The following is a 24037-nucleotide window of genomic DNA, read 5'->3' as shown; positions in this document are numbered from 1 at the left end:
ACCTAACCAGAAAGATGAAGTTTTTTCTATCAAAAAATCAAAAACAATTTAATATTTTTTTATCTTACAAATAACTCCTTATTATAAATGAATTTATTACACAGAGTTGTTTATATTTATTGTTTCAAAATAATCTCACTCCCTCGATAACGACTTTGTTTGCTTGTTAACTTTGAAACTATCAACATACTATTTTTAAATATTTTTTACTGAAATCTGTAAAAATAGTTTTGGATAAACACATGCTCTTAGGCAATAGTGTTCAAGAAAAGATAATAACAACATTTTGATCAAATATCATAATGAATTAACTATGAATATAATATACAAGTTAGATAATAATAAATAAAAAATATAAAATCATTTGATTAATTAATGTTCATATTCACATCACAAAATGCATGTGATATTATCGACAAATATAGTTAGTCATATCTATGTACTTTATCCAGATTTATCATTCAATATCTGATGGATACTTCTTTCGATAAGTGAACGAAAATAAACTACATAATAAGTTTCATAATTATCGCATGCACTAATGTACCATAGTATACATAAAATTCAACCAATGATAGATAGAAAAATTATCTAATTACTACATCTAACGACTTGTTAATCCCTATAAGGAATTGCACTTTAATGTAGTAGCCCTCATATAATTGATAAGGATCATCTAGGTTCTTTTATCTTATTAGACTCGCATGCCATTTTGTAACATATAGTTATATCACTATGCCATTTTGTAACATATAGTTATATCACTATAGCAGAGTGAAATAAGTATTCGACCCAATGAGTGCATGATGGGCGTAAAGCTTCTATCATATGGGGTTATAACCATAATCTCTATACGAACCTAAGTAGATAACTCATATGTCTATCAATCATGCATCAAGCACGCACCTACATATACATTATGATTCCATAAATGTATCAATAGGAATGTGAATCATTTACCATGCATCAAACATGTACATGCATATGCAAGATAAAATAGATGCATCGCTAGGAATATAGGTCAGTAATATAGGTATCACTCAAGCATGATATGCTTCAAAAGGATGGCATAATCATTTTAAAATTATTTTTTTAAAAAAATTCTTATTCTTTTCATATATCAGATATATATGTACTACAAATCATGAGCGAGCATCACCAGTGACACCACTTACTGTACAACATAGGTTATGAGTCATGTATTAGAATATATATTATGGATCGTATAGTGAGTTGATATCTTCAACAAGTCACACTCTACTATCATATACTACTCAAAGATTAATAACATGTAACAAGAGAGGCTCATATATAGATAGAGATGTAGTAATTTAGGGACGGTGGAGAGGTGATGGGATTATGACAAAGAAAAGCCCTCACACAACTATATTTCTCTCTGCACATTCATATATCATGACTACAACTATTTATAAGGGTTAGAGGATATTTTCAAATCAAATACATTTAATGTCATACATACATTTGGGAATGGCTACCTTCAAGTGTCCTTATTCATACTCTCATAATTAACTAGATCTCAATCATCTAAATGACAGCACTGTCATCAGCTTCACATATTACAACAGAATCATGAAGTTTATTAATATGACTGATGCCAAGTTGACACAGATAGCTGACAGAGTTGAAATATTTTAGTTACCTTTATATCTTTCTTGAGTAAAGACTTCTCGATATTTCTGCATAAAAGAAACCGTATCTTTTGTTGTACCAAAGAACAAAAGAAAAGAAGCTCCTTGGAGAATTTAAATTGTCACAAATTTAACATGATTAAATAAGTGCGCAATAAGTTCACACTTTGTCTGAGGAAGCACATGCAATCCTAATTTTCCCAAACAACATGGTGCTTTCCATGCCCAGCAGCAACATAGGAATCCTATAGAGCAACAGATTTCAAATAGGAATCATACAGAGCAATAGATTTCTCCTCACGAAGCAGGAAAAGAAATTTCTTACGGAACTTCTTTTCAGATAACGTTATCAGGGACAGCAGGCCATATACTTTATCCAGCAATTTATTCTGCTCAAGAAAATTCAGAATTTCATATCGAGGTTTCAACCTCTTCTCCAAGCTGCATGCAAGAAACACAGGATGGGAAACGATATATGTCAGCTCACAACCAGCTTCCTTCATCAGGAATGTCATCTTGTCACATATGTTCTTCTTTGACAAAACCCAAATGGTTGGATGCTTCCTGAATACAGCAATGACGTCTTGCCGGGATAACCCAAAGTTCATCAGGGTTGCAAAGGTATCATCAAACCTGGATCGGCTCATGCCAGTGACTATACTAAGTGCATAAGGGAACATTCTACAGTTACATGGCACACCCAACTCCTCAACATATTTGATAGCTTCCTTTATATATTTGTTTGATCGACCAATAATGGTCGGCTTTGTCACCACCATATACGCGATGCGTTTGTCACTGATGCCACATTCCCTTAAGAGAGATATATTAGGTTCTATCTTCCGAGCCAAGCTAGAAGTAAGTAGAAACATGTTCCTCCTAGAGGCTTTCAGTAACCTCTCATTAGAACCAAGTAGTGACCTCCAGAAGTTGATCTTCGGTTGGATATCACGTATTAGTACAGATGGACATGATGAAACTAGCTGAACTATTTCAGTGTCAGAAAATCCCATGTCCTTCAAAGATCTCATTCTGGGCTTCAGGACAGTTTCTACCTTAGTACGCAGCAACCGCGGTGACTTCTGGATAAGTTTCATGACTTGTGCATCACTCCAACCGCTCTGCTTAAAGAACTCAATGGTAAGACTCGAAGAATTTTTGTGACAGGTGTGATACTTGGCTTTTTTTGCAGCCTTCTCTGAGGAAAGTTCACACGAATGAAGGGAGTCGACCACAATAAAGTTGGAACTATGCTCTGAACTTTGGTCTTTAGCAGTGGAGAAGTTAAACAGACTGCAAAGTTGATGGGAGGAAAGATGGATAGTGGACTTGTTACTTGGGAGACAGCGAAAGAGCCTCTTTTGCACCAAAAACATGATCTTTTGAAGCAGTATCACGTACTGTTTGCAGAAAAATACAAGAAAAGTAGTCTTATTGCTGCCTGCTCTATGTTCAGCTTCCTCTTCTACCTCAAATCAGGGGCACCCAAACTAATATATTTTCTGTATCTGCTTACAACCAAAAGGAAGTTGAAAACTTTCAACTAATCATCTGATCAGAGGACATTCGTCTACCACTCACGTTAACCCACCTGCATTCAGTTTCCATTAGCAATTTCTTTCCACGCCCGAGTGAAGAGAGATGCTTCTTAAAATTTTAAAAGTATACATCATGATTAATAGATATAATCGCTAAAACAAAAAAAGAAACATAGTATTCATTTAAAGGACCAAATAATGCTTGTTCAAATCTATATTAATAAAACAATTTACGTAGAAGGAGGAGGATGAAGAGGGGGTTGCTGTCAGTTGGGAGGGGGGCAAGGATGAAGGATCCGACGAGAAGGAGAGGGAGGAGGAGGTACGGGAGAGGGTTGCTGTCGGTTGAGGTGGCTGTCTTTGTCGGTTGGGTTGCTGGGGCAGCTGCAGCGAAGCGAAGGGGGAGAAGACGCTGGCCGCGGGGGTGAAAGGATGATACAAAGAAAGAAGACGCCGACGTAGGGAGGAGAAGGGAAAACGCCGGCGCAGGGAGGAAGGGGGAAGACGGCTACGACGAAGCGAAGAAGAGGGGACGCTGGCGGCGAAGGTGGGGCCGGGAAGATGGAGGGAGGCGGTTGGGGCAGAGTGGGCGACGGCAAAGGAGGAGGAGTAGGAGAGAGATACCGACGATGAGCCCGCTGAGGAAGACATTGCTGCCGCCGCCAGTCGCCGATGGAGAGGAAGACGGTGCCGCCGGTGGCTGATTAGGTTTCCACGAGTCTTCTCATTGCACGCGTGGCCATTGATATAGTTGTGTGTGAGAGAGGAGAGTCCTTCATTTGGTTCCATCGAACCAGATCCAGTGACTTATGTTGGGCTCAGATCGAATATAGTCCTCTCTGATTTGAATCAGGTGGGCGCCGAGACCCGTTCACTTCACTCGAGAGAGTGTTGTTACCTTAAACCATATATATTGCTTTTTGCATTTAATTGAACATTAAGAAGCAAGCTTGAGTTGGGCCGATGGCTCTTAAATTCTTAATGTGTGATCTCATGCATATTTATAAGGGTTGGAGGATATCTTCAAATCATACTCTCCTAAGTAACTAGCTCTCAATGAAGTGGACACTGACCAACTGACAGAACTGAAATATTTTAGTTACCTTTGTTTCTTTCTTAAACAATGACTTCTCCCACTTGGTTCTCTATATTTATGCATTAAAGAATCAGTATCTTTTGTTGAACCGAAAAATCAAAAGAAAAGAAATCTCAAAATCAACATAGACGTTCTACTGTACGAAGCTCCTCTTAGAGAAATTTAAATCGTCACAAATTTTACATGATTAAATAATACAGTCAGTATGCAATAGGTTCACACTTTGTCTAAGGAAGCACTGGCAATCCTAATTTTCCACAACAACATGGTGCTTTCCATGCACAGCAGCAACATAGGAATCATATAGAGCAATATATTTCTCCTCGCAAAGCAGGAAAAGAAATTTATTTTGGAACTTCTTTTCAGATAGCAATATCATGGGTAGCAGGCCATATACTTTATCCAGCAATTTATTCTGCTCAAGAATATTCAGAATTTCATATCGAGGTTTCAACCTCTTCTCCAAGCTGTATGCAAGAATTGCAGGATGGGAAATGATATATGTCAGCTCACAACCAGCTTCCTTCATCAGGAAAGTCATCTTGTCACATATGTTCTTCTTTGACAAAAACCAAATGGTTGGATGCTTCCTGAATACAGCAATGATGTCTTGCAGGGAGAACCCAAAGTTCATCAGGGTTGCAAAGGTATCATCAAACTTGGATCGGCTCATGCCAGTGACTATACTAAGTGCATAAGGGAACATTCCACAGTTACGTGGCACACCCAACTCCTCAACATATTTGATAGCTTCCTTTATATATTTGTTTGATCGACCCATAATGGTCGGCTTTGTCACCACCATACAAGCGATGCGATTGTCACTGATGCCACATTCCCTTAAGAGAGATATATTAGGTTCTATCTTCCGAGCCAAGCTAGAAGTAAGTAGAAACAAGTTCCTCCTAGAGGCTTTCAGTACCCTCTCATTAGAACCAAGTAGTGACCTCCAGAAGTTGATCTTTGGTTGGATATCACGTATAAGTAGTACAGATGGGCATGAAGAAACCAGCTGAACTATTTCAGTGTCAGAAAATCCCATGTCCTTCAAAGATCTCATTCTGGGCTTCAGGACAGTTTCTACCTTAGTACGCAGCAACAGCGGTGACCTCTGGATAAGTTTCATGACTTGTGCATCACTCCAACCGCTCTGCTTAAAGAACTCAATGGAAAGACTCGAAGAATTTTTGTGACAGGTGTGATACTTGGCTTTTTTTGCAGCCTTCTCTGAGGAAAGTTCACATGAATGAAGGGAGCCGACCACTATAAAGTTGGAACTATGCTCTGAACTTTGGTCTTTAGCAGTGGAGAAGTTAAACAGATTGCAAAGTTGATGGGAGGAAAGATGGATAGTGGACTTGTTACTTGGTAGACGACAGCGAAAGAGCCTCTTTTGCACCGAAAACATGATCTTTTGAAGCAGTATCACGTACTGTTTGCAGAAAAATACAAGAAAAAGTAGTCTTATTGCTGCCTGCTCTATGTTCAGCTTCCTCTTCTACCTCGAATCAAGGGCACCCAAACTAATATATTTTCTGTATCTGCTTCCAACCAAAAGGAAGTTGAAAACTTTCAACTAATCATCTGATCAGAGGACATTCGTCTACCACTCACGTTAACCCACCTGCATTCAATTTCCATTAGCCATTTCTTTCAGAGATCACTAATTCCTACTACAACTAGAAAGACTGGTAAGTAGAAAAGACACTGTTAATACAACTAGACAAAAAATTGCAACTTAGCTGAAAGACCTGAGAAAGGCAACAAATTTTCCATAAAATGAACCAAGAGGTAAGAAAGTGATAAGACTCTAAAGGTCTTATCGTCGCTCTGATACCAAATGATAAGACCCTAAAGTCTTATCGTGGCTCTGATACCAAATGATAAGATCCTAAAGTCTTATCGTCGAAGAAAGGAGAGAAATGGGGATGATAATGATCATTTCGAGGGGATCGACCCTCCTTGATCGCTTCGAGGGGATCGGCCTCCTAGGGTTTGTCAAAAGACAGAATAATATTTTTCATAGATTACTGAAAAGAAGCAGTTACATCCCTATTTATAGAGTTCCTCCCAGAGTCCATCAGGACTTGAACTCTAATAATAAATAAATATTAAATAAACCTCTACTTTAGCCATAGACTATCTGCAACGCATCACAACCCGTTGATCAAGTAAGTATGGTCTCCACTTTTTGATAGTGTAAGCAACAGGTCGATCTTTCAGTGTAGTAATCGTTGCATGAAACTTCTAGCCCCGTATAATCAATTTTACCTTTGAACCTTTGCTATCACAAGTGAAAATTCATCCATCAACGATCTTTATTTTGAATCTGTCATAGTCTTCAATGCGATAAGCTAATCGGGCTGCAACTTTCCTGTCCATAAAATTATTAGTGCTGTACGTATCAATCAACATAGTGACAGGCTGATGCTTCAAAGTTCCTCTGATTTTCATAGTTTGTGGGTTAGCATAGCTAGCTAATGCATGCATTGTATGTGTGATGACTTCAATATCTTCATCAGTTTCCATACCTTCATAATCGGAGTCCAACTCTTCTGCTTTCGGTTCCTCTCCAATTAGCTCAATCATCATATGTTGCCCTTGTTTACATTAGTGCTACATACTCCACTTTTCATCATAAGTGCAAACCCTTTGCTGATCTTTCATTGAGTTCTTCTTGGGTTAGTCTTCGGGTGTCAAGGCTTTGGTTGGGAATAGATGGGGCCGGTGGCGTACTAATCATCTGGTTGTTGTCACTTTTGTTTCCATGATTTTCCCTGTTGATTTTTTTCTCATGTAGATGTGCGAATGAGATCGCAGCTATCATAGTGCGGGGTTGACGAGCCTTAACTTCACACCGAATCTCTGGAATAAGCCCTTCAATAAATGTATCCAGAAGTTGTCGTTCCGACCAATCTCTAGCTTGATTTGATAATCTTTCAAACCTACTCTGATATTCCAACACTGTAGAAGTCTGACAAATTTTAGCGAGCTGTCCATCCACCTTCATGTACGAGTAGATTGTGTCATAATCTTGGAGCCATTTTCTAGTATTTCCATATCTGTGCAATGTAGAACTTGAGCTCCCATTTTGTTGAAATTTGCTGAGGCTCTCCAGTAGGCTCTTTTTGAAATCATTAAGTGTTTCTTACAGTCGGTTCTCAATTCTAATTTCCAATGCTTCCATTTGTGCTTTCACCGAGTTATCGGTGGCCATTTTGTAAGACTGCAAATCTGTAATCTCAACTCCTATTTTTGGTGTTGGTCAAGGGCATCAATCACTGCCCTATTCGGTGCTACTGTTGTGACGCAATCGATGGCAACACTATGGGAATGAAGGGTTGCTGCGATGATGCGGGGATGTAGCTGTGGTCGCCGCGTGGGAGGCAGTAATGCTTGTTGCGGTCGCTGTGTAGAGGGATCGCTGTTGCTGAGGGCTTGGAGGCAACGATGGTTGTGACTGCTGTGACCCAAGGAAGCAATCGCCGAGCAGCCGGGTTGAGGCTGCGATGATGGCAACCAACAACTGCAGCAGCGGAGGCAGAACAAGAGGGAGGTGGCGTTGAAGCGGCCGGGGTTGAGGCTGCAGTGGTGGCAACCGACAGCAGCGGCAAAGATGCAGAGAAAGGGGGAGCAGCGGTTGGGAGGCGAGCGGCGGTCGTCGCACGGGGGAGCAGCGGTTGGAAGGCGACGGCGACGACGCTCGAGGCGACGACGACGGCTGGAAACAAGGCAGCAGATGTGAGTTACCCGTGATTGCCCTGTTTCGGTTACAAAAGATGCAGAGCAAGTGGGAGCGGCGGTTGGGAGGCGAGCCGCGGTCGCCGCACGATGGCTGGCAGTGGTGGTGGGTCGGTTGGAAGGCGATGGCGCTCGAGGCGTGGCTGCGATTGACAAGGGGCTGCGACAACAGAGGAAGCTCTGTTTCTACAACCGCTGCAAGGAGGGGCCGCGGCAACCAGCGGCTGCGGCTGCGGTGCCGACAGTCCTGCTCGCTCGAGCGAGATAGGGACGCGAGGAGAAGAGGTCGCTGGCCGGGTAATCGAGCGGCGGCGATGCGGCTGGGAAAAGTGGTGCTGACGCGACTGGGAACAAGGGCAATCCGTGAGTTGCCCTGTTTCGGTCGCCGCGAGGAGGGCGACAATCGACGGCTGCGACTGCGACTGCGACCCAAGGGGAGGCGGGCGACGGTGGAGAGGCAGCGGTGGTGGCGCGGCTGGGAGCAGCGTCACCAACGATCGCCGAGGAGGAGAGGTCGAGCAGTTGCGCTGCGACGCAAGGGGAGACGAGCGGCGGCAGTAGGGCTGGGATGGACGCTGGCAGCGTCGTCTCCTGGCCGGGGAACAGCGACGACGATGGTCTTTGGCCGGGAAGCGAGGCGATGGTGGGCGCTGGCCGGAGATCAGCAGCGGCGGGTGGGCTGGCCGGAAGCAGGAGACGCAGTGGCTGCGGTTTCTTCTTCCTCTCTTGTTTCCTTTCCTTTTTTTTTTTCTTTCTTTCTCTTTTTTTTTTTTAACGAGATGGGGCAACGAGGAGGTCGAGCGGTGGTCGAAGGTCGCTGGCCGGGGAAACAGCGACAGCGGTGAAGAAAGAGTTGCCTTGTAGTGGTGGTGGGGAAGAATGGAAGCAAGGCTACGGCGGGCTGCGCCAAGGATCGTTGCTTTGATACCAAATGATAAGACTCTAAAGGTCTTACCGTCGCTCTGATACCAAATGATAAGATTCTAAAGTCTTATCGTCGAAGAAAGGGGAGAAATGAGGATGATAATGATCACTTCGAGGGGATCGACCTCCTTGATTGCTTCGAGGGGATCGGCCCTCCTTGATCGCTTTGAGAGGATCGGCCTCCTAGGGTTTGTCAAAAGACAAAATAATATTTTTCATAGATTACTGAAAAGAAGCAGTTACATCACTATTTATAGAGTTCCTCCCAGAGTCCATCAGGACTTGAACTCTAATAATAAATAAATATTAAATAAACCTCTACTTGACTCTAACTGAACCAAACCGACTCAATAAACAAATGGACTAAACAGACTCAATAAACATTATTCAAAAGCTCAGAAAAAGGGTCCTAACAGAAAGGTGCCTCGATCAAGAAAGGCTACTAGTTTATTTGGTTCAATGTTGATAAAGGAACTTAATTTTAGAGAAAGACAGCTCGTGCAAATAGCTACTAGTAGAAATACAGGAATGGTAATTCAAATATAAGAACACCAATATCTTTTGAGGTACAAACATGTATCAAGTTGCCAAGAGAGTTGTTATCAGCCTGCAGAGGAGACCACACTATGCCGACATAAAGATGTAAGGTTACACCTAACCAAACACATTGAAATTTTGGGTCTACTTTGGGGTTTGGAAATCAAGTCACATTCTAATTGTTTGCTCAGCTTGTACTTTTAGTGAGAGTCAAGTCCTTTGAACCATTTGGGGTTTTGATGATTGTTGAAATGTTTTGGTGTGCTTGAAAAGGAAATTGTGGTGGTAGACATAATAAGGAAACTAAGAGGTTTGATGAACCAAACACTTTTACAAAGCAAGCAGCTGCTGTTTAGAGGGCTTCTTTTGGGAAACCTAATCAGATTAGTACTATCTCAGATATATTTATAAATAAAATCCTTCACATGAGGAATCACCAGACGTATGCATGATTCTATTGACAAATGAATATAATTTTCTTTGGCCAGTAACGCAATTACAGTCTCTGCTATCTCTTGTTCAATCTTTTCCAAGCTTTTTTTTTGTCAAAAAACTTTCCAATTTTCTTTTCTATCTCTAAAAGCAGCACTTCTCCTGCTGTCCATGTTAATAAACAGTATTTAACTTGCATGTTGTTGCTTGCTGTTTCTCCAAAGTAAATGCTCGTAAATGACATGCATGCATTTTCAGAACATTGAACATCTGAAATTGAAAAATTCACCATCTAAGGTCAGTTCTGAACCAGCTCATATCCAAGAGCCAGAAATTAATTCAGTTGTCACTAAATACGCATCATTGGAGATATTGTATAATAAGAAAATTTTCAAATGCCGAGCACCACATTTGATTACAGTATCTGGGCCACAATCAAGTTAAGTAAATTTAAACTAATATTAGTCAAAATTATTTTCATGACCTCCCTTACGAGTTACAATGATCACCAAATGAGCATGTATAAAAGATCACTTATACCATGTCACTGTACCAATGTTCAAGAACAAAACAAAGTAATTGATGTCATAGGAAATTTGAAATGTCACATAAAATTATTTTGGATGCCAAAATGACTAATGTTTCAAAATGTAAAATGAAACCACAGTTTATAATGACCGCCAAGGCACAAATCTACCATCTCATAGCAAAGAAATGAAAAGAAGAAAAAAATGAAAAATAAAATCTAAGCACAGCAAAATACAAAATCACATTGATTGATGAACGATCCAGAGGCATGTACAACAACAAAAAAGAAAAATGAGAGCTTCGATGTGAAGAGGATAGCATGAAGATACAGTGACAGCTCCTAATAGCTTCTAGTACCTAACTGCCCTCTCCAAATCCCATTAATATAGGCAATCCATTAGCCACAAAATCAAATATATAAATGCATTCTGTATGCATAATTAGTAAATACATGCGAAAGGAGGTCCAGCAATTCATTACTGTGGTTCAATGCAAGACAACGGAATCAGCACTTATGTGATGAAGTTACCACAAGAGCCAGAAACAGACAAGAAATATGTGCAATGTTCCCATGTGTGTGGTTCTATCTGATAACTAAATTGCACATATATTATTATGTCTGAGCAACAAATAGGTAACGATAAACAAAAGTCATATTACAAACTTCTTTGCCATTCATAACCATTTTAGAACCGACCGACTTATGTGGTAAGCAACAAAAAATAATAATAATAGGATCGAAAGATTGATACAATAAGATAATGGCATGCAATCAAACATGTATATGCAGGCAGACATTATGCATGAGGGACTCACGGACAGGTTAGTTTATGCATAGAACTTGTTGCGAGGGAATGCAGCTGAAACATGTTTAGGTTAAAATTGAATCAAGACAATCTCACTTGAATCTCATAACATTTTTAGAATACATATATAACCAATGCAGCTCAAATCCAATGATTTTTTTGTGGAGCTGTGATGTGCTCAATTTGGTTCAGATGAATTCAAACATGCACATAAAGGACCAAGCATGAAAACTAACATCAACCAAGTGTGGCAACATGCATGGGTCTGAATAATTAAATGGAACCAAACAAGTGAACCAAGTTGTGCTATAGCAGTGTGGTCGCGGGTGAGAGACACTAAACGACGCCAAAGTGTCAAAACGCCCGAGATGCTAGGTGCTTGGCTAGGCGCTGGCCCAAGTGAAGAGAGATGCTTCTTAAAATTTTAAAAGTATATATCATGATTAATAGATATAATCGCTAAAACAAAAAAAGAAACATGGTAATCATTTAAAGGACCAAATAATACTTGTTCAAATCTATATTAATAAAACAATTTACATAGAAGGAGGAGGATGAAGAGGGGGTTGTTGTCAGTTGGGAGGGGGGCAAGGATGAAGGATCCGAGGAGGAGGAGGTACGAGTTAGAATGGTTGTCTATGTCGGTTGGGTTGCTGGGGCGATGTTAGGATCCTTTTTTATTTTCTAAGCTTTTGAATAATGTTTATTGAGTATGTTTAATTCAGTTAGAATCGGATAGAGATTTATTTAATATTTATTTATTATTAAGAATCCAAGTCTTGATGGATTCTAAGTGGAACTCTATAAATAATGATGTAATCGTTTCTTTTCGGAGACAATGAAATGTTATTAAGTCTTTTGACAAACCCTAGGAGGTCGATCCCCTCGAAGTGATCATCCCCTTTTCTCCCTTTTTTTTCCATGATAAAACTCTAGGGTCTTATCATTTGGTATCAGAGCAGCGATCCTCGGAGTCCTCGTTGTGGTTATCATAAAAAAAAAAAGGGGGCGCAGCCACGCGCAACCAAGAACCCCTGCTTCCCCTCTCCTCCACCACCGTCGCTGGTGGAAAGGGCTCCTACTTTCCCTACTTCCGACCAACCCCACCGCCGCTACTGCTCCCCGGCCAGCGACCACCACCGCCCCGCTTCCCGGCCGGAGTCCACCATCGCCTGTTGCCTCCCACCCGAACCACCACCGCTGCCAGGAGACGACGCTGCCAATGTCCCATCCCACCACAGCCCCGCTCCCCAGCCAGAGTCCACCGTCGCCCGTCGCCTCCCACCCGAGCCACCACCGTTGCCAGCCTTCTCCTCAACCGCTCGCGATCCTTCGACATCGCCAGTGGCTCCTGCTGTGGTGCGATAGAAACAGAGCATCCCTCTTTCCCCTCTCCACCACAGCAAGTTCCCGGCCAACAATGACCGTCGCCCACCTCCCAGTCGTGACCCTCGCTGCCTCCTTCTCCACCGTCGCCCGCCCCCCCTTGGGTCACAACCGCAGCCGCTCGACCTCCCCTCCTCGTGGCAACCAAAACAGGGTCAGCCTTGCATCTTCTGCCGCAGCCACCGATCACCGCAGTTCTCGGCCAGCAACTGCCGCCGCCGCTGCTCCCGGCCAACACATCCCAACCGTGACCCTCGTTGCTTCCTCCACCGTCGCCTTGTCACGGACTTAACTGGAATTGCCTAAGTCGTGAGGCACCCTTGCGGCCAAGACACAAATTTGGCTTGAGTTGCCTAAGTCGCAAAGCGCCCTTGCGTCAACTTCTTGGACTTAATTGGGATCGTCAAAGTCATGACGCGCCCTTGTGATATGAGTCCGCAAAGGTCAGCGAACACCTTGCGTGGAGAAAGTTGATTAGTTCGAAGAATAAACAACGGACAAGTCCTGACGTCCCACAAAAAGAAAAGCTTTAAAAGCAATTCAGCGAACACTTTGCGTGCATAAGAGAAAAGAGATAAAGTAGAAAAACAAGATCTTTAGAATGTTGAACGAATAGCTGCACACTGGGTGCCGGGCACGAAGACAAGTTCCCGTCAACGATCCCCTCGAAGTGATTAAGGAGGCCGATCATCTCGAAGTGATCGTCCCCTTTTCTCCCAATTTTTTCCCTGATAAAACCTTAGGGTCTTATCAAGTGGCTGCAGCGAAGCGAAGGGGCGAGAAGACGCTGCGGGGGTGAAAGGATGATACAATGAAAGAAGACGCCGACGTAGGGAGGAGAAGGGAAAACGCCGGCGCAGGAAGGAAGGGGTAAGACGGCTACGACGAGGGGAAAGGAAGAGGCAGGGGCAGACGCCGGTCGCGGGGGGGCTACGGCGAAGGTGGGGGCGGGAAGATGGAGGGAGGCGGTTGGGGCAGAGTGGGCGACGGCAAAGGATGAGGAGGAGGAGGAGAAAGATACCGACGATGAGCCCGCTGAGGAAGACATTGCTGCCGCCGCCATTCGCCGATGGAGAGGAAGACGGTGCCGCCGGTTGCTGATTAGGTTTCCACGAGTCTTCTCATTGCACGCGTGGCCATTGATATAGTTGTGTGTGAGAGAGGAGAGTCCTTCATTTGGTTCCATCGAACCAGATCCAATATAGTCCTCTCTGATTTGATTCAGGGGGGCGCCGAGACCCGTTCACTTCACTCGAGAGAGTGTTGTTACCTTAAAGCATATCTATTGCTTAGTGCATTAAATTGAACACTAAGAAGCAAGCTTGAGATGGACCGATGGCTCTTAAATTCTTAATGTGTGAGTCTGTCTGGATATGACTAGAACGAATATTGGGATGCATGCATGCAGTCACGGGCTGAGAAAGAGAGAGAGAGAGAGAGAGACGTGACAGTTGATACTATATAATAAATCTCACAATAGTGCACGTTGATCTCACGGGGCCTCTTACAATAGTGCATGTCGATACTATCTAATAAATCTCATAATTGCCACATGCACTAATGTACCATATTATACACAAAATTCAATCATCATATTATAATAATCATCTTTGCATAACTGAATATTCGTTAGTGCACTCCAACAATAAATAGAAAGGTATTACTCTCGTGGGTTCATTTTTCAACAATAGATAAAAAAAACCATATCACACTCTCAATAGTATATTAAGTTTCATCTCTCACTTGTTAAAATCAGAACATGTATATATATATATATATATATATATATATATATATATACTGTAATCATGAGTAAGCATAACTTAGTGACACCACTTACTCGTACAACATACTCGTACAACATATGTTAAATGACGCGAGTCATGTATTAGAATATATATTATGAATCGTATAGTAAATCGATATATTCAATAAATCACACTTTACTATCATATATTAGTCCACGATTAACAACATGTAACAATAGAGGTTTCATTCCATATAAATAGAGATGTAATTTAGAGCCGGTGGAGAGGTGATGGGATTATGACAAAGAAAGCCCTCACACAATTAACTCTTTACTATCATATATTAGTCCCTATTCATACTCTCATAATTAACAAGTTCTCAATCATCTAAATTAATACGACTGATGCCAAGTTGACACAGATAGCTGACAGAGTTGAAATATTTTAGTTACCTTTATATCTTTCTTAAGTAAAGACTTCTCCCCGTTGGTTCACTATATTTCTGCATAAAAGAATCCGTATCTTTTGTTGTACCAAAGAATAAAAGAAAAGAAGCTCCTTGGAGAATTTAAATTGTCACAAATTTAACATGATTAAATAAGTGTGCATTAAGTTCCCACTTTGTCTGAGGAAGCACATGCAATCCTAATTTTCCGAAACAACATGGTGCTTTCCATGCCCAGCAGCAACATAGGAATCCTATTGAGCAACAGATTTCAAATAGGAATCATATAGAGCAATAGATTTCTCCTCGCGAAGCAGGAAAAGAAATTTATTTCGGAACTTCTTTTCCGATAGCATTATCATGGACATCAGGCTATATACTTTATCCAGCAATTTATTCTGCTCAAGAAAATTCAGAATTGCATATCGAGGTTTCAACCTCTTCTCCAAGCTGTATGCAAGAATCAAAGGATGGGAAATGATATATGTCAGCTCACAACCAGCTTCCTTCATCAGGAAAGTCATCTTGTCACATATGTTCTTCTTTGACAAATACCAAATGGTTGGATGCTTCCTGAATACAGCTATGATGTCTTGCAGGGAGAACCCAAAGTTCATCAGGGTTGCAAAGGTATCATAAAACCTGGATCGGCTCATGCCGGTGACTATACTAAGTGCATAAGGGAACATTCTACAGTTACATGGCACACCCAACTCCTTAACTAATTTGATAGCTTCCTTCATATATTTGTTTGATCGACCCATAATGGCCGGCGTTGTCATCACCATATACACGATGCGTTTGTCACTGATGCCACATTCCCTTAAGAGAGATACATTAGGTTCTATCTTCCGATCCATGCTAGAACCAAGTAGAAACATGTTCCTCCTAGAGGCATTCAGTAACCTCTCATTAGAACCAAGTAGTGACCTCCAGAAGTCGATCTTTGGTTGGATATCACGTAAAAGGAGTACAGATGGACATGATGAAACCAGCTGAACTATTTCAGTGTCAGAAAATCCCATGTCCTTCAAAGATCTCATTCTGGGTTTCAGGACAGTCTCTACGTTAGTACGCAGCAACAGCGGTGACTTCCGGATAAGTTTCATGACTTGTGCATCACTCCAACCGCTCTGCTTAAAGAACTCAATGGAAAGACTCGAAGAATTTTTGTGACAGGTGTGATACTTGGCTTTTTTTGCAGCCTTCTCTGAGGAAAGTTCACATGAATGAAGGGAGTCGACCACTATAAAGTTGGAACTATGCTCTGAACTTTGGTCTTTAGCAGTGGAGAAGTTAAACAGACCGCAAAGTTGATAGGAGGAAAGATGGATAGTGGACTTGTTACTTGGCAGATAGCAAAAGAGCCTCTTTTGCACCAAAAACATGATCTTTTGAAGCAGTATCACGTACTGTTTGCAGAAAAATAGAAGAAAAGTAGTCTTATTGCTGGATGCTCTATGTTCAGATTCCTCTTCTACCTCAAATCGAGGGCACCAAAACTATATATATTTTCTGTACCTGCTTCCAACCAGAAGGAAGTTGAAAACTTTCAACTAATCATCTGATCCGACGACATTCCTCTACCACTCATGTTAATCCACCTGCATTCAGTTTCCATAAGCCATTTCTTTCAGAGATAAATCTCTAAATTGTGTATGAGAGTTGATTAAGAATACCTTGGATAATTTACTTATTATCACACTTCCATCCATGCAATTCTACACCACTGAAACAATGGCTTGATGTGACACATGCGCACTGACACTACCTTCCATTATTTCTCTATTGTAGTTAGGAGCTTTAGAAACTGTGAAGCACACTATATCCCAGCAGCAATTAGAAAATCATATCAAATGTATCTTCATCAAACATGCTGCATAAGAGTGGCAACGGCATTCATTACGTTGATCATATACGGATGATATTCAAGTTTGTACTAATAGGTTGAACATCAGTCAATGACTTGCAAGGGGTACTTCAGAATTCAGACTAAGTCAAAGATGCATACTGTTTTATCTAACATCAGATTCACTAATGTCCTACTACAACTAAAACCTGAAACATTTCAAGTGAGCACTTGCAGAATAATCGAACCTTTTCATCATGAATGTAAAGAGATGACCTAGTTACAAGTCTAGAAAGACAGGTAAGTAGAAAAGACACTGTTTAAGAAATTAACAAAAAAGTTACCTGTGAGGTTCAACATGCTAAAGATGCCATTGTTAATACAACTTGACAAAAAATTACAAATTCGCTGAAAGACCTGAGAAAGGCAACAGATTTTCCGAAAAATGAACCAAGAGGTAAGAAAGCCGCCTTGATCAAGAAATGCTACTAGTTTATTTGGTTCTATGTTGATAAAGGAACTTAATTTTATAGAAAGACTGCTCGTGCAAATAGCTTCAGCTACAGTATTAGAAAATATCTTGATGTCATTAATAAAGAAAAAAAATATTTCTTATTGAGAAGTTTCACCAACATAGCCTAAATCAGTGAGAATTTCCCAATAAAACCAGCAAGTGCAAACAAGCACAACAACAATAAAAGTCATAGTGTAACTATTCATGATCAGCTATATGCATCTTTTGCGTCAATGAACACTGTGTAAGAAAACACCTGCGGTTGAATTAAGAACATTTAAATGTTTTTCTATTGCTACTAGTATAAATACAAGAATGGTAATTCAAATATAAGCACACCGATATGCTTTGATGTACAAACATGTATCAAGTTGCCAAGAGAGTTACTATCAGCCTGCAGAGGAGACCACATTATGCCGACATAAAGATGTAAGGTTATATCTAACCAAACACATTGAGATTTTGGGTCTATTTTGGGGTTCGGAAATCATGCCACATTCTAATTGTTCACTCAGCGTGTACTTTTAGTGACAGAGGATAGCATTAAGATACAGTGACAGTTCCTAATAGCTTCTAGTACCTAACTGCCCTCTCCAAATCCATTAATATAGACAATCTCTTAGCCTCAAAATTGAATATATAAATGCATTCTGTATGTATAATTAGTATACATGCGAAAGGAGGTACAACAATTCATTACTGTGGTTCAATGCACGACACCAGAATCAGCACGCATTTGATGAAGTTACCACAAGAGCCAAAAACAGACAGGAAATATGTGCAATGCTCCCATGTGCGTGGTTTTATCTGATAACTAAATTGCACATGTATTATTATGTCTGAGCAACAAATAGGTAACGATAATCAAAAGTCACATTACAAACTTATTTGGCATTCATAACCATTTGAGAACCGACCGACTTATGTGGTAAGCAACAAAAAATTAATAATGGAATCAAAAGATTGATATAATAAAATAATGGCATGCAATCAAACGTGTACATGCAGGCAGACATTATGCATGAGGGACTCACGGACAGGTTAGTTTAAGCATAGAACTTGATGTGAGGGAATGCAGCTGAAACATGTTTAGGTTAAAATTGAATCAAGACAATCTCACTTGAATCTCATAACATTTTTAGAATACATATATAACCAATGCAGCTCAAATTCAATGATTTTTTGTGGAGCTGTGATGTGCTCAATTTGGTTCAGATGAATTCAAACATGCACATAAAAGGACCAAGCATGAAAACTAACATCGACCAAGTGTGGCAACATGCATGGGTCTCAATAATTAAATGGAACCAAGTTGTGTCTATAGCAGTGTGCTCGAGGTCGAGAGACATTAAACGACGCCAAGGTATCAAAACGCCCGAGACGCTAAGGTGCTTGCCTAGGCGGTGGCCCTAGTGACGAGAGATGGTTCTTAAAATTTTAAAAGTATACATCATGATTAATAGATATAATCGCTAAAACAAAAAAAGAAACATAGTATTCATTTAAAGGACCAAATAATGCTTGTTCAAATCTATATTAATAAAACAATTTACGTAGAAGGAGGAGGATGAAGAGGGGGTTGCTGTCAGTTGGGAGGGGGGCAAGGATGAAGGATCCGAGGAGAAGGAGAGGGAGGAGGAGGTACGGGAGAGGGTTGCTGTCGGTTGGGGTGGCTGTCTTTGTCGGTTGGGTTGCTGGGGCGGCTGCAGCGAAGCGAAGGGGGAGAAGACGCTGGCCGCGGGGGTGAAAGGATGACACAGAAAGAAGACGCCGACGTCGGGAGGAGAAGGGAAAACGCCGGCGCATGGAGGAAGCGGGAAGACGGCTACGACGAGGCGAAGAAGAGGTGACGCTGGCGGCGAAGGTGGGGGCGGGAAGATGGAGGGAGGCGGTTGGGGAAGTGTGGGCGACGGCAAAGGAGGAGGAGGAGGAGGAGGAGAGAGATACCGACGATGAGCCCGCTTGAGGAAGACATTGCCGCCGCCATTCGCCGATGGAGAGGAAGACGCTGCCGCCGTTGGCCGATTAGGTTTCGAGGAGTCTTCTCATGGCACGCGTGTCCATTGATTTAGTTGCGTGTGAGAGAGGGGATTCCTTCATTTGGTTCGATCGAACCAGATCCCGTGACTTATGTTGGGCTCAGATCCAAGACAGTCGTGTCTGATTTTAATCAGGTGGGCTGCGCTTGTCCCACCTCGGCGCCGAGGCCCGTTCAGTTCACTTGAGAGAGTGTTACTACCTTGAAGCATTAGCTATTGCTTAGTGCATTAAAATGAACATTAAGAAGTAAGCTTGAAATGGACCGATTGCTCTTAAATTCTTAATGTGAAGGAAATATATTTCATTAACTTACCCATTATGAAGTCAAAATTTCTTATTTATTTGACTTTGATTTCCGATTAAGAAAAATTAAATTAAAGCCGAAATGAATTTTCAAACCAGAATCGTCGATTCTAATTGTTAGCGATCCCAATCAAACTAAATCATCTCGATTTTGATTTTAGATTAATTCGATTTCGGTTGGAAAGTTATATGGCTATATTATATATGATGAGGATAGTAATTATGATAAAACCCGACTGATATCAAATGACGCCTCACGCCTCGAACGACGCGACGGCTCCCGGTCAAACGGACCGCAACACTGGTCGAGGCGCATTAACACCTACTCAGACTCGGCTCTTCGCGCCACGCCAAACCAATGTCAGACGCAACCAGCCTGCCCCCTGCAAGTGGACATATCAGGAAACAGTAAGCCTCCCTATAAATACCCTCGCACTCTGAACGAGCAGGAGGACAGAGGGGAGAGACACAAAACACTTCTTCTCATGAAACCCCCTCCACATCTTCTGCTAACTTGATCGTCGGAGGGGTTAGGTCGAGCTTCCCGACTCGATCTTTGTGCAGGTGCAAAGCCGAGGGTCCCCGCCGACTGCGCGGACGACGAGCCCCTGCCCGGAGGAGACGGCGACCCCGTCCCGATCGGACCATCGCACCGGACCGACCCCACGAGCTCGAGGCATGCCCCGGAGAGATCCCGACGTTCGGACCCGAACCGAGCCACGTCGATCTCGAGGCCACGGCTTAAGGTTATTTAGACTAACAATATACCTATAGGTTATTCCCTCGGACATTAAATATTATCGCTTAGCCTGCTTTGACGCTTCTAAGTATTTATTATAATATCATCTACTTGGCTATCCTTGCTCCGAAATGCTTCACCACCGAGAACCAAGGCAGGCAGATTCCTCTTACAATAGTGATGAAGAGAGGATCACAGGTCAGAGAGAGAGAGAGAGAGAGAGAGAGAGAGAGAGAGAGGTGTGACAGCAACTCTACGGAGGAGGAGCATGTGATTCCACCAACAGGGCATGCCGATGACAGCTTGCATTGAATGCGTGTCTCTGACTCGCACATCCAAACAAGGCAGTGTTGTTGTCAAGCTTTCGCAGGAGAATCTGCCGAGGAAAAATGGCGAGGCCGGAGAGGGCGGAGGAGATGGTCAGTCTCTTTCGTGCTTCTCTTCCCACAAACATAACGGGATATTTCGCCCGTTACGCCTCCTCCGACATTTAACATTTTTGAGATAGCAGTAAATTGGACTCGACGACTTGATCTAAGTCTCATGGTTTAGCTGGATATTACTGTAAAATGCGAGTTATATATATATATATATATATATATATATATACATTAGATCTTCATTAATCAACAGAGGAGTACTTTTCCATCCTCATTGAAATCCCCATCGTGTGGAGCCCACGGCACGTTGATTTATTCGTGACTCAAAGACGATGACAAGGACCAATGGGAAAGGTAATGCCTCCTCTGTCCGTGTGTAGCGTGGCCGAGATGCCCAAATTGGTCCCACCACCGAATGCAAACAAATGGGGGCTGTTGACTGCACCCGAGGCCACGTCACGGAAACCTCCAAACCAAGTCGCAATGCCGGAGTTGGCTGCTCCACCGAGCCAGCGAACGCCTTGATTCGCTCGATCGTTTTACGATACACGAGTTTTAGATTTGATTTCTCTTTTCAGGATTGACATGAGAAATTATGTTGGTGGCAAATGTCACCAAAACCATGCAGCAGACGACACTACTAATTTAATTGAGTAGGGAGGGAGGGAAGGATACTGCCCTTCACGAAAAGGACCCATGTGATTGGTTGCATATATTTTGATGAGGATTAAAGAGGTTTGTTTACTTTACCCAAATTTAAAATTATCCAAATTAATTAACATTTTGCCTAATAATTTTCTAATAAAATTGCTTCTTTTTAAAATATTTAATTCCTTTTTTCTCCCATCTGTTCTCACGCTTCTATAGGGCTCAAAGATTTTGTTTTGTTTTGTTTTGGCTCTACAAAATATAATATTTGAAGCGAGTGGTACATACAATCGTATTTAACAAAACTTTTATGAAAAGACCCTCCAATTTTTGGATATTATTCTCGGCCCCTCCCCCCCCCCTGCACACACTCGAGAGTCAGTTCCAATGGTCGGAGTAGTACCAGTTGAGCGTCGCCGCTTGCTCGTCGGAGAAGAAGCTGCAGCAGGGCTCACCGAGGAGCTCTTCCTCTTCCATCTTCAAGACCTCGTGGTGCTGACAGAAGAACCTCGGCCTCGAGTCCGAATTCAGCAACATGGACGAATCGCTGCCGAGGTCCCCGGACGCCCCTGCCGTCGCTGCCGAAAACATATCGGAGGCTGTGGTCAACTGAGGGCTGTTCTCGTCGTTGGCTACGGCTGCGTCGTTCACGACGGCGCTCGAGTCGCTGGACGACGATCCGTCCTTGCAGATCGCAACCGGTGGTGGGTCCTCCGATTCCGGGGCTTTGGCTGCGGTTTCGGGGACCGCCGGCCCTTCTTTCGCCGAGGAAGAGAAGCTCAAGCTCAAGCCCTCGTTTTCGGCCAACTTCGCCTTCAGATCATCTATCTGCGCCGTGGTGGAAGATGAGGAGATCAGGTTCATTTCACGTCGTACAACAAATCAATAAAGTCCGGGATCGGTTTCCGGATGGTTTGCGCAGTTCACCTGCGAGAGCAACGATTCCTTGTCGCGGTGGAGGGAGTCGAAGTCGAGGCGGAGCGCGTCGTAGCTGGTCCTGAGTGCGGCGTAGTCGTGCTCCAGCTGCTTGGTCTTCCACCGGGCTCGGCGGTTCTGGAACCAGACGGCCACCTGCCGGGGCTGAAGGCCGAGCTCCTTGGCCAGCCGCACCTTGCGCTCCGGTTCCAATTTGTTCTCCACCTCGAAGTTCTTCTCCAGAGCTCTGACCTGCTCCGTGCTCAGCCGGCGCTTCTTCGCTCCTCCCCCTGCCGCCGCCGCGGCACACAGCTCCTCGTCGCCGCCGCCGTCGTCTTCGTCCAGCCCTTCCATGATCGGTTGGAAGTCTCCGCCATACACGTCTTCCTGGTCTTCTCCTGCTAACCAAGACGTCATCAGCTCTCGCTTCTTTTCCTTTCGAGATTTATACACGATGACAAAGAGATCTGAGAAGCAAGAAGAGTTGGGCAACAAGTACCGGAGGAGCAGTTGTGGATCAGAGAATTATCTGAGGTACCGAGCGTTCTCTTCATGTCTGGTCTTGTAGAAGGATGCAAAAGCCAGAGGTAGTGATGCGGAACCAAGAAAACGAAGGCACTGTATGTCTCACGCTCAGACAAGCGTTGTTGTTGTTGTTGTTGTTGTTGTTCTAAGGGAGGCGAGTGTGGATGACTCTCATCATCACCGGCCGAGGAAGCAGTTGTGTGGGTGTGAGAGAAAGAGTAGCGGAGGGAAGGTGGGTGGTCTCCTCCACGACCGCTCTTCCTCTCTCCTGCTCCATCTCCTCAGAACCCATCACCATAAACTACCTGCTCCCTGAGACTCGTCATAGCTCAGTATCACATAGGCTGAGAGAGAGAGAGAGAGAGAGATGGCAGAACTGAGAGCTGGGTGACTCCCTGTGCCTATAAATAATATAAGGCAGCATCAAAGCCCTTTTGTATAGGAGGAAATGGAACTGAAATGAGAGCTTGAAATGAAACCCCAATAAAATGAAGATTTTGTCACTCTTTTCTCTTCAATACTATCATAATATAATGTAAATATAACATTTTCTAAAACCTATTTAGATCTTGATATACATATATACACCAACACATACATATTTGTTTCAAGACCATGTTAATATCAATTTTGATACCTCAACTCCTCGATGAAAAAAAAGAACATGGTTTAGCTCTATTTGATATTAATACATATTTGGAACATGCTTACTTATCCATTTAACTAAAGTAAATATTTTATTCCTTTAAAATACATTTATTGCCAATTCTTTTTCTACAGAGAAGGTAAAATTTATTATAATATCGATATTTATCTCTTCCTTCAATCGAATTTGAATATGATCCATTATTTATCTATTCGTAGAAGAATTCATTTTAAGCACATATGATATCAAATTTTATGTGAAGAATAATCTCTTCTCTTTTTCGATTGGAAAAATAAATGCTTAGGATGATAACATATAAGACTTTATGATTGTTAATGTTTCTTCTACTTTGCAACGAATAATAATGAAGCCATAGCAATGATCAATAATAGCTCGACTATTATAGAATAGAAATGTTTCATCCAATTGTATTACACAAAAATTCTTTTGAAATCATCGTAACACTCAAAAGTGTTTAGTGACAATTTTCTTCGAAAATGGTGGGAGAATTGTACGCATTCAGCGGTCGGTGTGTTTGGTGTAATGAAAGCCAGGAAGTAGAACGACTTCAAATCTGCCTCTATAGAACTCAAGTTTCTCGTGGAATAAATGCTTAGACGAGTAGAAAAATATAATATTTTTCTTTGA

At 42.3% G+C, this 24037-nt stretch overlaps 1 protein-coding gene, 1 long non-coding RNA gene and 1 other non-coding gene across 5 annotated transcripts; all 3 read right to left on the bottom strand.

Annotated features, from left to right (window-relative positions):
* Positions 1 to 1738: 1738 nt before the first annotated feature.
* Positions 1739 to 13815, bottom strand: LOC103969631 (uncharacterized). 2 transcript variants are annotated; one of them, XR_010480193.1, is made up of 3 exons: positions 13659 to 13815; positions 3812 to 5907; positions 1739 to 3240 (listed from the first exon to the last, which is right to left on the bottom strand). It is a non-coding gene; the product is annotated as an uncharacterized LOC103969631 (long non-coding RNA). The 2 variants fall into 2 exon arrangements; XR_010480194.1 differs by having other exon boundaries at positions 3816 to 5907.
* A 1111-nt stretch (positions 13816 to 14926) lies between these two features.
* LOC103969630 (uncharacterized) lies at positions 14927 to 19297 on the bottom strand. Its single transcript, XR_010480192.1, has 3 exons — positions 19141 to 19297; positions 16510 to 16706; positions 14927 to 16434 (listed from the first exon to the last, which is right to left on the bottom strand). It is a non-coding gene; the product is annotated as an uncharacterized LOC103969630 (transcript).
* Positions 19298 to 21522: 2225 nt separating this feature from the next.
* Positions 21523 to 23148, bottom strand: LOC103969629 (homeobox-leucine zipper protein HOX20). Of its 2 annotated transcripts, none has more exons than XM_018819786.2 (3): positions 22718 to 23148; positions 22231 to 22619; positions 21523 to 22131 (listed from the first exon to the last, which is right to left on the bottom strand). In XM_018819786.2, exons 1-3 carry the CDS (start codon positions 22770 to 22772, stop codon positions 21682 to 21684), a joined length of 894 nt encoding a protein of 297 aa, XP_018675331.2. In that variant the 5' UTR covers positions 22773 to 23148; the 3' UTR covers positions 21523 to 21681. The 2 variants fall into 2 exon arrangements, with proteins under 2 accessions (XP_018675331.2, XP_009381489.2); XM_009383214.3 differs by having other exon boundaries at positions 22231 to 22616; positions 22718 to 23145.
* Between the last annotated feature and the right edge of the window lie 889 nt (positions 23149 to 24037).

Source organism: Musa acuminata, chromosome BXJ1-10 (assembly GCF_036884655.1).
Source record: "Musa acuminata AAA Group cultivar baxijiao chromosome BXJ1-10, Cavendish_Baxijiao_AAA, whole genome shotgun sequence".
In the NCBI taxonomy this organism is placed as follows: Eukaryota; Viridiplantae; Streptophyta; class Magnoliopsida; order Zingiberales; family Musaceae; genus Musa; species Musa acuminata.
The sequence above is the reverse complement of the archived record's forward strand: the minus strand, read 5'-3'. Positions and strand labels throughout refer to the sequence as shown.

Coding starts and splice junctions, on each gene's coding strand:
- LOC103969629 (XM_018819786.2), bottom strand. CDS start 22,772: ATGAAGAGAACGCTCGGTACCTCAGATAATTCTCTGATCCACAACTGC. Junction 22,620..22,717: donor GATCCACAACTGCTCCTCCG/GTACTTGTTGCC, acceptor CGTCTTGGTTAG/CAGGAGAAGACCAGGAAGAC. Junction 22,132..22,230: donor AGGAATCGTTGCTCTCGCAG/GTGAACTGCGCA, acceptor ACCACGGCGCAG/ATAGATGATCTGAAGGCGAA.